The sequence below is a fragment of the Vombatus ursinus genome, unplaced genomic scaffold (assembly GCF_900497805.2).
Source record: "Vombatus ursinus unplaced genomic scaffold, bare-nosed wombat genome assembly UNPS02014794.1, whole genome shotgun sequence".
In the NCBI taxonomy this organism is placed as follows: Eukaryota; Metazoa; Chordata; class Mammalia; order Diprotodontia; family Vombatidae; genus Vombatus; species Vombatus ursinus.
This window is the reverse complement of record NW_020954572.1, coordinates 613,179-625,497: the sequence shown is the minus strand read 5'-3', so window position 1 is coordinate 625,497 and position 12,319 is coordinate 613,179. Positions and strand designations below refer to the sequence as shown.

The following is a 12,319-nucleotide window of genomic DNA, read 5'->3' as shown; positions in this document are numbered from 1 at the left end:
ATGCAATTAGAGGACATACTGGAGGGTGTACCTTTTATATTTTCTTGTTAGTTGTTTTCATGGTCTTAAGTAATATGTAGGTAGGGTACAATTGAAATGTCTTGTTAGACTATCTTCCAGATATTTCAGTTAGCCTTCTCTGACAGAACAATTTAGGTCTTTTTTTGTTAGTGAAGGTGAAACAAAATCACAGTTTAAAATGTTTGTTTTTACTTGTTTTCTCTAGGCAAAGAAGTCAAGAAATCCAAATTGGTAAGAAGCCAATCCTTCAGTAGTCAAGCTCTTCACCCTAAATATGGCAACTTAGAAAAGTGTACTGGGTATGTCTGAAGTTCTGGCCCTTTACTTTGTAAGCAACAATTATAAATCTTATCCTGTTGCTCTAATTCATTATTTTTGCTTAGAGTTACCTGATCCTAAGGGGAAAAAATTATAGAATTGGTTATCCAAAGGTCAAAAGTTCATCTGTTTCCTTTGGTGTCGTTCAGTTGTTTTTAGTCATGTCTGACTCTTCGTGACCCCATTTGGAGTTTTCTTGGCAAAGATACTGGAGTGGTTTGCCATTTTCTTCTCCAGCTCATTTTACAGATGAGGAAACTGAGGCAAACAGGGTTAGGTGACCTGCCCACACAATTTGTAAGTGTCTGAAGCCAGATTTGAACTTGGAAAGATGAGTCTTCTTAACTCCAAGACTGGCACTCTATCCACTGTGCCACCTAGCTACCCTACTTCATTTGTTTTCAGTTCAAAATTTATTAGGTTATCAACCGTACATAAGGCTTTGTGAAAGGTACTACAGATAACAAAGATAAGATACAGATTCTGAAGTAAAAAAAAAAAGCTTACAGCCTAATGTGGGAAGATACCTACACATAATAATCACAGAATTTCTGAGCTGGAAGGGACCGCAAAGGTAATCTAGTCTAATCCATCCCTAAATAATAATCTCTCCACAACATATATTGGCAAGGGATCATTCAAGCTGTACTTGTTCAAATGAGGTTGAGCCCATTGCCTCCAGAGGTCCACTTTCGGATAGTTTGAATTATTAGTAAGTTTTTCCCTACGTTAAATCTAAACTTACCTCTTTGCAATGTCCATCTATAACTATGATATAAATAACTGTGATATGCAGTAGTGTACAGAAAGTAACTGCAAAAGAGAGGTTATGAGAAGTTTGAGGCAGGGAGAGATCACTTTTACCTAATAGTAGTCAGAGAAGGTTTCATGAAAGGCTTCGTGATGTCTAAGTTGGCCTTGAAGGAAGTGAATAAGCATACATTCTTTACAAGAATATCACTTTAAAAAGCTATTCGGTTTACCAATTTGTATATGAGTAGGACCACTATCAAAGATGCTGGAGGCCCAGAGCATGGAGAAAGCTACCTGTCTTAAACCTATGTAACAACATATATAGGAGGCATAACAGAACTTTATTTGAATGGAAGGAGCTTCATTGCTCTCGCCGTGTAACTTCTAAAGGATAAAAAAAAGCCTCAGTGACACCAGAGGTTGAAAAGTAGTCCTGTTGGTACCATCATTCTGTGATCTACAGTGGTCTACATCAGACGTGTCAAACACACAGCCCACAGGACTCCCAAATGTGGCCCAAACCAGATTAAAGTGTAATTAGAAAACAATAAAATAAGTAAAAATATAATAAAACATAGATAATATTACATTTTAAAGCTTAAGTTGGTGTGGGGCTGCAAGGATCCTTAAGCATCTTTAGTGACCTCTCTTTGTATTTGAGTTAGGCACTACTGGTCCACACCATTGTCTATTAGAAGGCCTGAAAGAAGAGGACATTCCTGGACTTTAAATACAGGAGATAAGTGAAGGGAGAATCCATGTCATTCAAATGAATGGCTATGTTGTTTTGTGGTTTTTTTGGTAACATTTTAAAAGCATGGCAGCTACATTTAAATTGGCAAAACAATAAGAAGGAAATAAGAAGGAGTCTATTAAAACTACAAGTAAAGTTTTATAGAGAATACATTTCTAAAAGTCTTTTAGCCTTTTCCAGTTTTGCTAGAGTGTGTACTGACATTTCTAATAGACAATTGTTGGAGTCTAATGAGAGTTCCTAGTCAATAAGAAAATCCCAGGATGCGGAATAAAAAGAATCAAGATTTAGATCAGTTTGGTACAAAAGGGACTTAATCTGCAGAGATGAAAATGTTTATAAGAACATTTACCTGTCTTAAAGACCCCAGCTGCATGGAAACTAACAATTCTGTTAAGCTGCTTCAAAGGTGCAAGGTAGCATTCAAGGTAGAATTCAAGTGTTTGTAGTAAAACAATAATTTTCTTGGGAATGGGATATTAAGACTCTGTCAAATATTTATTTGCTGAAACATTTGATTTGGAAAATATTTACTAAGATAGAATAGAATATATTAATTTTAAAACTCTACTAACACAATATATCCATATACTATCTACTATATGTCTGAAAAAAGCATGATCCTGCATTTTAAGTATTCCACAAAATTTATTTTCTTTTTTAGTAAAAATTCTACAACAGGATATGCAACTTCTGTCTCAGGGATTGGAAAATCTGTGCTTTCATATACTGGTAAGTGTCTTAACTATAGGAAGTCTTAAGTTTAATAAAAATGTCTGTTCTTGAACTTAACCTAGTTAAACATTTCTTCACTTCTAGGTACAGAATTTTCTCTTTAAGTCTGTGCCTTCATCAAAACCCTATGGAAATAAAAACTTTTTCAAGTAGGTGAAAGAACACTTGAATATACTGTTTGGTTTTTATAGTGCTATAAGCCAACTACTCAGTCATTTGAAGAGAGAAAAGACAAAATGTCAGGATGAATGACCTCACAGGCTTTGAGGGCAAGTTTAGACACAGACTAAAAGTTACTACAGTAACTTCTTCCAGAGATTAATAAGTGATAGAAGCTATTATATATTTATATCAGACTTTATAAAGTAATAATAGAACTTATATGATGAGCATTTTTACATTGACAAAAGAAAACATAGTGTTAAAATTGGTAGTTGCTAAAGATGTCCTTTTAACTTTCTACATTATAAGCATTGGTAGAGATTTCTGTTGATACTGAATCAACTTCCTCTCTTCATTGTCAGCAGCAGTGAATCTACTTAAAAATAACAGCAAAAGAATTAAAAGGCTCTGTAACCTGCTTTTCTTCCTATACTCAGGTTTTATATTGAATATTCATATATCTTTCCCATACTTTTCATGATGTCCTCTGTATATTGACAAAGACATTAGATGCCCATATTCATATTGCTCAAGTATAAGAGGCATTAAAAATCCACTGCAATATCCAGGGACTCTTAGCAAAATTAAACAATGAATCCTTAGCTAGAGATTTGTGAATTATTGAGGCTTTGGGAACTTAAATTTGATGCCTTTGGCAGGCAATAGATATACTTCCATTTTGGGCAGGTGTGGATTTGCATCTCATAGTCCCAGTTGGAGATAATTTTGAATAACATTACAGGTTTCAACAAATTTTGTCAGGGTCAACCAATCCTTTCACAGGTTTTTCTGCAGTAGAGTTATGATGGACAAGAAATTATTTGTCCTGAAATACACTGATAAATGAAATAAGTAATTTTTGATTGATCATCTAAATTAATTCTTCTTCTTTACTTTGTCAGTATATACCTGGCCTTCAAGGTTCAGAAGAGAGTCTCTGGAATCTAGCATCAGTGAGCACTGGGTGGATTGCAGCATGATGGAAGGAATAGTGGATCACCTCTTAAATCCTATGATTCTGCTGATTCATTCAGAAATACTACATTGGTCAAAATATTTATATCAGTTCTCTCAAAAGGTGGTTTATATAAACCTTAAAAAAAATCAGTTGAAGGGGGCAGCTAGGTGGCACAGTGGATAGAGCACCAGCCCTGAAGTCAGAAGGACCTGAGTTCAAATCTGGCCTCAGACCAAACACTTGATGCTTACTAGCTGTGTGACCTTGGGCAAGTCACTTAACCCCAATTGCCTTAAAAAAAAAAATCAGTTGAGGATTAAGAAGGAAAATAAGATGGCCAAGACTTGTAATTCTAAAAATCAAGCATGTTTAAATAGAAAGAAATGAGCTTTTTTTTGTTGTTGTTTTTAAATTCTGATTAGACTGTAAGCTCCTTGAAAGCAGGGGCTTCATTTTGTTTTTTGTTGTATTGCCAGCACTTGGCACAGTGCCTGGCACATAGTGGGACTTTAATAAATGCTTATTGACTGACTTAATTTAAAAATTTATTAAGGTTCTACTGTGTTCTGGGCACTGTGTTAGGTGAGGGGAATACAAACACAAAAATGAACCAGCCTCTGGTGCTCAGGAAGACGAAATATGTCCTAAGTAGTTTGGTCAGTGAAGGCCACTAGAAGCTGGATGTGTCAGAAAAGAATTCATGTAGGAGATGGTACTTGAGCGGAGCTTTTGAAGAAAGAAGGAGTTCTGAGAGGCCAAGGAGAGGAAGTTTCGCATTCCAGGCATGGGAGACCAACTGTGGGAAGATACAGAGATTATGATAAGATGGAATGTCATGTATATGGAATAGCCACAAAGTCAATTTCACTGGGTTGTGGAGTGTATAAACAGAAGTAATCTGTAATAAGGCTGGAAAGGTAAGTTAAAGCCCCACCAATCTACCCTGGCTCCAAATGCCAAACAGTGGAATTTGAATCAGATCTTAGAGGGAAGGACTGGAATTTACTAAGCAGAGGAGTGACATGCTCAGGCCTGTGTTCTAGAGCTACTATCAGTTTGACAGCTATGTGGAGGGTAGACTCGCTGGGAAGCTATTGTAACAGTCCAGGTGAGAGCTGATGAGGACCTGGAGGAGGGCCATGGCTGTGAGAGTAGAGAGAAAAGAATATATGTGAGAGAGGTTGTGGAGGTGTCAGCAAGACTTAGCCAGCTGATTGGATACATACAGTAAGGACATTAGGAATGACAGAGGGGGTGAGTTCTGTTAACTGAAAGGAGAGTAGTACTCTTGCCAGAAGTAGGAAATTCAGAAGAAGAATCGTTTTGGAGGTAAAGAAAATGTGTTCTGTTTTGAACATGTTGAGTTTGAGTTGCCAAACATATCATTTTGAAGTGTCCGTAAGGCAAGTGGTGATGTGAAACTGGAGCTCAGCAAAGAAATAAGGGCTAGATGCATAGATCTGGGAATCATCTGCATAGGGATAATAATTGAACCTATGGGAGCTAATGAGTTCACTAGAGAGACAAAATGTGGAGAGAAAGAAAAAGGTTCTAGAATAGAGTACGCCAACAGGTAGGGGCAGGATACAGAGGATGATCTAGCCAAGAAGACTGAGAAGGACAGATAAGAGGAAAATGAGAGAGAACAGTGTAATGAAAACCTAGACAGAGTATCTAGGAATAGGGAGTGGAGTGGTCAGCAGCATCAGCTGCTACAGAAAGGATAAGAAAGTGAAGAATTGAGTAAAGGCCATTCAGTTTGGCAATTGAGAGATCATTTGGTAACTTTGGAGAGAGCAGTGTCAATTGAATGATGAATTCAAAAGCCATATTGCAAAGGGTTGAGAAGTGACTAAGAGAGGAAGTGGAGACCACAAGGGTACATAGCTTTTTCTAGGAATTCATCTGTGAAAGGGAGGAGAGCTTTAGAATGAGAGTTTCAGAGGATGGTAGGATCAAGTGAAAGTTTTTAAAGGATGTGAAGAACTAAACGTGTTTCTAGGTAGCAGAAAATGAACGAGTAGAATGGGAGAGATAAAAGATGGAGGTGGAGGATGATTGTGGGGGCAGTCTGCCAGAGAAGACATTAAGGATTGGGATTAAGGGTATGTGTAGAGGAGTTGACTTTGGCCTGTTGAAGGGCCTTGTTTTCATTAGAGAGAGGAGTCAGGAAGGAGAGGAGAATTGTGGATGATATCAAAGGGTTTTAAGGTTCAGAGTAGAGGAAAAGAGGGATTTCACAGTGAATAACTTTCATTTTCTCAATAAAATGAGATGAGATCCTCTCTTGAGAAGGTAGGTGGAGGAGATAGTGTGGAAGAGACTTCACAGTAAATATATTTTACATAATAATTTCCTATAATTATTTTTCTGTATATAACTACATAAATGTGTATGTATGATTTTATATATATGTGTGTATATATAATGTATAATGTATGTGTGTGTGTGTATATATATATATGAATGTATATTTCTTTTCAAAGATAATTCATTTTAGTAAGTTGGCTTAATTACAGTATATACCTAAACTATAGACCTGAAATTTTAACCAAAATTCATGGCACTTTATGCTTAAAGGTAAATCTTTCATTTGTCTACATGTGAATATCTTTCAGATGATTCATTCCGGACCCGTAATTCCAGTGGTAATGCATCTTCTTATTCTAATACCTCCTTACCAAGTACCTCCCGTAACATAAGTAACTCAATTGACCAAAAGAACAATGGAAGTAAAGATACTCAGTCTCGAAAGGCTCCCTTGTAAGTGATCAATTGTTGGATGGTACTGCAAAGTAAAAGTTCTCATTTTTATTTGTACAGCTTCCAAGTTCCCTTGAAAATAAATGCCTGAAACATGGAAACACAATACATTTTAAGGGGAGAAATTTTAGATGTGATAAGTAATATATGAAAAGAACATTGTAATGTTAGTGAAATCTACAGAAGCCATTATAATTGGTTTCCGTAGTACAAAATTAAGCTAATATTTGTCTCTTTCCTCATTGATCCAGCCAGTCATCTCTGACTAAGTACAGGCTATTGGATGAAGCTTCTTGTGGTTTATTTCACCTGATTAATCCACAATTTTACAGTCAGAAAGATTTTTATGGTTGAAAATCAATTCTGTAATTGTGTCTTTAAGAAAATATACTTATGAAATTGCAGGGTTTTTGCTTTTTTTTTGTTAGTTCCAGTAATTTGGTTGACTTTGCTGCCTATGCTTTTGCCTGAAATGTGAAGACAGCATCATCCTCTAAAAGTGCATCAAAATCCTCTAAAAGTGCATCAGATTGAAATCATCTGAGCTGCTTGAAAAACAATCATGTTATTTTTGTGAAACTCATTTTCCCAAATCAGAATTGGAGAAAATTTGATGTTCTCCTTTTCCGTAGTGGCCCTTTTTTTTACTCATTTCATTCATACTTCTTTCTTAAATTGTTGAAGTTCTAAATACTTCTAGTCGAACTTTTATAACAGCATCCAAAGGGGAAGGTTGATTAGAGTTTTCACAGTATCAGAATAACTTTAATGCAGAATACCAATTATCCAAGTGGTTCAATTAAGAGACCTAAAAGTCGTTTTGTATTTGTCATCATATCAAATTATACTTCAGAATTACTTTCTTTTCATATTAATTTTTTAATATGTTCTAGTAACTACTCATGAGCAAACTTCAGAGACTCCATTATGAATTCTTTCCATAGGCTCATTTGAAGTTAGAAAAAAGACTGCATCTTTCCCACTCTCCTTCTTTCTTTCCTCCTCTCTCTCTCTCTCCCTCCCTCCCTCCCTCTCTCCCCTCCCCCTCTTCCCCTTTTCCCCTTCTTCTCCTTCTCTCCCTCCCCTTCTCCCCCCTCCCTTTTCTTTCCTCTTTTCCTTCTCTCTCCCTCTCTCCTCCTTTCCCCCTTCTTCTCCTCCTCTTCTCCCTCTACCTCTTTCCCTCCTCGCCTCTCTCTCCCCCTCCCCTGTCCTTTTCTCTTCCTCTTTCCCTCCCTCTCTCCCTTTCTCTCCAGCTCTCTCTGGGAACTTCTAATAAGCCATACCATGTATCAAGGTATGGATGCACTTTTTTTAGGATATCTAACTCTATATAAGATTTAGAAATCAGTAAAATATAACTTAAATAGTCTGAGTGTACAAGAATTTAAAAAGGTAATGTACCTACCTAGTTAATAATATTGGAGGTCTTTACCAGCCCTAAAATCATACCAATAGTAATTTTGGATTAAGAAGAAAAGCTCTTATGCTGTTTAAGGATATAGATACCTTTATTTATAACTTTAGTACTCTATTCATTGCTAAATATGCATGCTAGAAATAGAGATTTTTACAGAAGAATCTGTTTAAATCCATGAGGCTAGAGTGGTACCATGAAATAATGGAAAGAGCCATGAACTGTTTAAGCTATCTGAGTTCTAGTCCTGACCATGTATACGCAACACAAGTGAAGAATAAGAACCTACAAGAATTAAAAAAAAATACAACACACCTAATTATTAATCAGTAATTAGGTTGAAAGTTTCTTTCAATCACTTTTTCCGGGCATCAGTTTCTTCCTTTGTATAAATTAAAGCAATGGATTAGATATTCTCCAAAATCCCTTCAAACTATAACATTTCATGATTCTCTTGACAGAGGAAGGAGTGAAGTTGAGTTTGTAATAGAGTTTATAGCCCTTTCATAATTTTCTTAAAAGGAAAGTAACGTCTTCACATTCACATGAAACTTGGGCAAATTAAGACTAAAGATTTCCTTGGGATCCTTCCATTAGGAAATCTATTTAATACTACCAGAATTTAACCTTTCTTCCCATCTCAGATTGTTTGAATCATCAACTTTAAATCCCATGTATAAGGAGAGGAAGCCCTGAAATCTCTAAGAAAATGGTAGTTTGTTCTTTTCAATGTTCCTATCTCTAACTGTCCTTTAGTTCTTAAAGACTATTTTTATGCCAACAGGCTGCTTTCTCTCCTGTTCAAAAAACATCAAATCAGACAACACAGAATCTTTGGAGTAGGAAAGGACCTGAAAGATTATCTAGGCCATTCCATAGATGAGGGAAACTGGGATAGGGTGTGGGGATGGGGGTTAGTGAATTGTTCCAGGCCGCACAACTAATTAGTAGTAGAGAGAAGATTAAAACTTCTTTTCACTCCCAGTCTAGTTGTCATCACATCATACCATGCTGCCTCTTAAGGAATGGGGGTAAAAAAAAAAGTCTAATAGCAATTTCAGAATTTTTTCTCTGAATGAACTGAAAGAGAAGAACTCTCTATACTCATTATGCTGATTACTCAGCAGAAACAGGAGTGATATGTTCCTGGGGAGACATGTACACAAATACCTTGAAAAAATTGTATGATTTCAATTTAGTCTTCCTCATAAATGTGTATCTGTGTCACAGGTACATTGTTATGAAGCAATAGTCCCACTGTACTCTTACCTGGTCAGTTTTAAACTGCGCATGAATTTTTATTTTTAGATCTCGCCACCACATTTTAAGAGAGGCACTGACAAGCTTGTCCAAGAGGGTGATTGAATGCTGAGGGCATTCAATGCCATATCACATCATGGTTAGTTATAGAAACTGAGGAAGAGAAAAATTAGTGAAACCAAAGTTCCCATTGCAACATTTCTGAATAGCTCTCAGGTTGATGAATTATTTAGATTTAATGTCTTTGACCCCCAAAGGGAGAACTAGGAACAAGAAATGAAAGTCACAGGGAGGCATATTTCAATATAAAGGAAATTTTCCGAAAAACTAGAGCAATTCAACAATGAAATGGGCTGCCCTGGGAGGTAGTAAATTTCCCATCACTTGAGGTGTTTTGCAAAGCCTTTATGATCACTGTTAGGCCTATTAAAAACAGATTCAATTAAAGCTATCTACAGTCATATGAAAAAATGTTCTTAATCACTATTGATTAGAGAAATGCAAATCAAAGAGACTCTGGGGTACCATTTCACAACTATCAGATTGGCTAATAGGACAGAAAAAAAATGATGAATGTTGGAGAAGATGTGGGAAAATTGGAACACTAATGCATTGTCGGTGGGGTTGTGATCCAACCATTCTGGGGAGCAATTTAGAATTATGCCCAAAGGGCTATAAAATTGTGCATACCCTTTGACCCAGCAATACCACTTCTAGGGCTATATCCCAAAGGGATCATAAAAATGGGAAAAGGACCTACATGTACAGAAATATTTATAGCAGCTTTTATTGTGGTGGCAAAGAATTGGAAATTGAGAGAATGCCCATCAGTTGGGGAATGGCTGAACACGTTGTGGTATATGAATGTGATGGAATACTATTGTGCTGTAAGAAATGATGAGCAGTTAGACTTCAGAAAAACCTGGAAACACTTACATGAACTGACATTAAGTGAAGTGAGCAGAAGCAGGAGAACATTGTACACAGTAATGGCAACACTGTGCGATGATCAGCTATGATAGACTTGACTCTTCTCAGCAGTACAAGGATTAAGATGACTCCAAAAGACTCACAATGGAAAATGCTATCCCCATCTGCAGAAAGAACTGTGGAGTCTGAATGCAGATGAAAGTGTACTATTTGCTCTCCTTTTCTTTTGTTGTTTTGTTTTATTGCTTCATTCTCACCTCCCATTAGTTCTAAATGTTTTTTACATAATGACTAATGGGAAAATATGCTTAATATGAATGTATAAGTAGAGTCTGTATCAGATTGCATGCCATCTGGTGGGGGGAGAAGAGGGAGGAGAGAAAATTTAAAACTCAAAAATATGGAAGTGAATATTGAAAGCTAAAAATAAATAAATTATTAAAAAAAAAAAGATTCCTAATTCAGTTCTGGTTGGATCAGATGACCTCTAAGATCCTTTCCAGCTCAGTAAATTGGCCTTCATTGGCCTAGTTTTTTAAAGTGTGTTCTGAAGTTCAGCCCTATACTATGCTCAGAAGGAACGTAATATCTCCTGTTAAGGTATTTGGAAAAGAAATACTGAAAAGTGTACAATTTCCTGTAAGTTGGACAGTCCTGAGATTGCTGATATAAATTTGTACCTGGACACAGTAAATTGGCTCCAAAGATTTTTAGGCATACCAAAATCTTCATTTGTGCTGTAAAAATGTTCACCAATTATTCTTATGCTTCCTAATATTATCAGGCTGATATAGTTGATATTTGTAGTCATCAGTCACCATGTTTTCATTGTTGAATACATGTTTTCATTTTTCAGAACTTTATCTTTTAGGCCTAATCAACTGATTTTAAGGCACTTGACAATTTCTGTATCTTTATACAAATACTACTTACTTAGTCTTATAGAATTGGTTAAAAAATGTGAAAAGTTAATTTTTATAAATTGAATTGCATTCCAGTTTATTGGGCAAGTTTGCTAATTAAAATAACTCCTCCTACACCAGATTGTAGGAGTGTAATTGTTGTTGTTGTTGTTGGTTTTTGGTTTTTGGTTTTTTTAAAAAAAACAGGTAGTGGTATATCAGGTGGGCTGACAGTGGGTTACACCTGTGTTGCCTAATTCAATTTGCAAACAGTACTACTGAATAGATTGCTTTTATATAAAGCAGTAAGAATGTGCATGTTTCCTTTTCTTCTCTTCCTCCTTTTTTTTTTCTTTTTTCTTCCCATTCTTGTTTTTCAAATTCTTTTTCTTTTTTCTTCCCAAAGAAAATCTAGAAAATCAAATCCTTAGATCACCTGATAGACAAGGAAGAAAACCAAAGACAACTGGAGGTAATGGAATGGCTCGCAGAAGCAGGAGTGACAGCTGGGACTTTTTATGAATGAATTGGAGAGACTTCATTGCATCTGATGTCATTAAGCCTTCCATATTTGAAATTAGATTCCCTGGGTTGTATAGTATATATTTCTATAAATAATGTATTAGTTGCAGAATTCCAATGTTATAGTGAAATGTTGAAATGCAACTTTAGGTATATGCTTTAACTACTGCCGCAAGAGAGACAATTATGCCTATGTAGTGCAGGATACCAGTGTCATCTATTAATTGTTCTCAGTTACAGTTTTAGCATTTTAGCAAATTGCTATGGAAGTCGCAATCAGTTGAAATTGTCCTGGCTATATTATCTATTTGGGAAATTAATAGTATATTCATAAATAATCTTCAAGTCCACTGGAAATTAAATACTGAAGAATGTGTAATTTCCTGCAATATGGACAGTCCTAAGGTTGTGCTGACATAAATCTGTACCTGGACACCCCCAAATTCAAATTTGGCAATGAAAATTCTTAAAGGTTTCCAGTCATTTTTAGGAGCAAATACCTCCAAATAATTGGTTAATGATTTTCTTTATTTCATGGGACAGTTTCTTTTATAAATACTTTGTTTAAATTTTAGATTGTATTTTTTCTCTTTACTTAATTTTAAAATGATGAATCCAGTTTTTAATTAGCTGTTATTCCAAGCTATCATGCTTTAGCTATGTCAACAGCGTTTATTTGTACTAAGGCTAATATTTCCATCAAAATTTGCCTGCAGAGCACATATAGTTCTATTTTAAAATGCCAATACTTGAGATATATTGTATGAAGCTATTGTCAGCTTCTCTATTTCAAAATGCAATCAGCATATAACTATATTGATATCAGA

The 12,319-nt window shown here is 35.8% G+C and overlaps 1 protein-coding gene across 6 annotated transcripts in view; it reads left to right on the top strand.

The window, feature by feature from the left end:
* Positions 1-12,312, top strand: part of PPP4R4 (protein phosphatase 4 regulatory subunit 4) — a 131,578-nt gene extending 119,266 nt beyond the window's left edge. For all 6 annotated transcript variants that reach the window (XM_027870134.1, XM_027870130.1, XM_027870132.1 and 3 more), the window contains 4 exons: positions 227-320; positions 2,511-2,578; positions 6,320-6,464; positions 11,377-12,312. In XM_027870134.1, coding sequence (XP_027725935.1) covers positions 227-320; positions 2,511-2,578; positions 6,320-6,464; positions 11,377-11,401 — 332 coding nt within the window. In that variant the 3' untranslated portion in view covers positions 11,402-12,312. The remainder of the gene's footprint in view (positions 1-226; positions 321-2,510; positions 2,579-6,319; positions 6,465-11,376) is intronic.
* Positions 12,313-12,319: the final 7 nt, after the last annotated feature.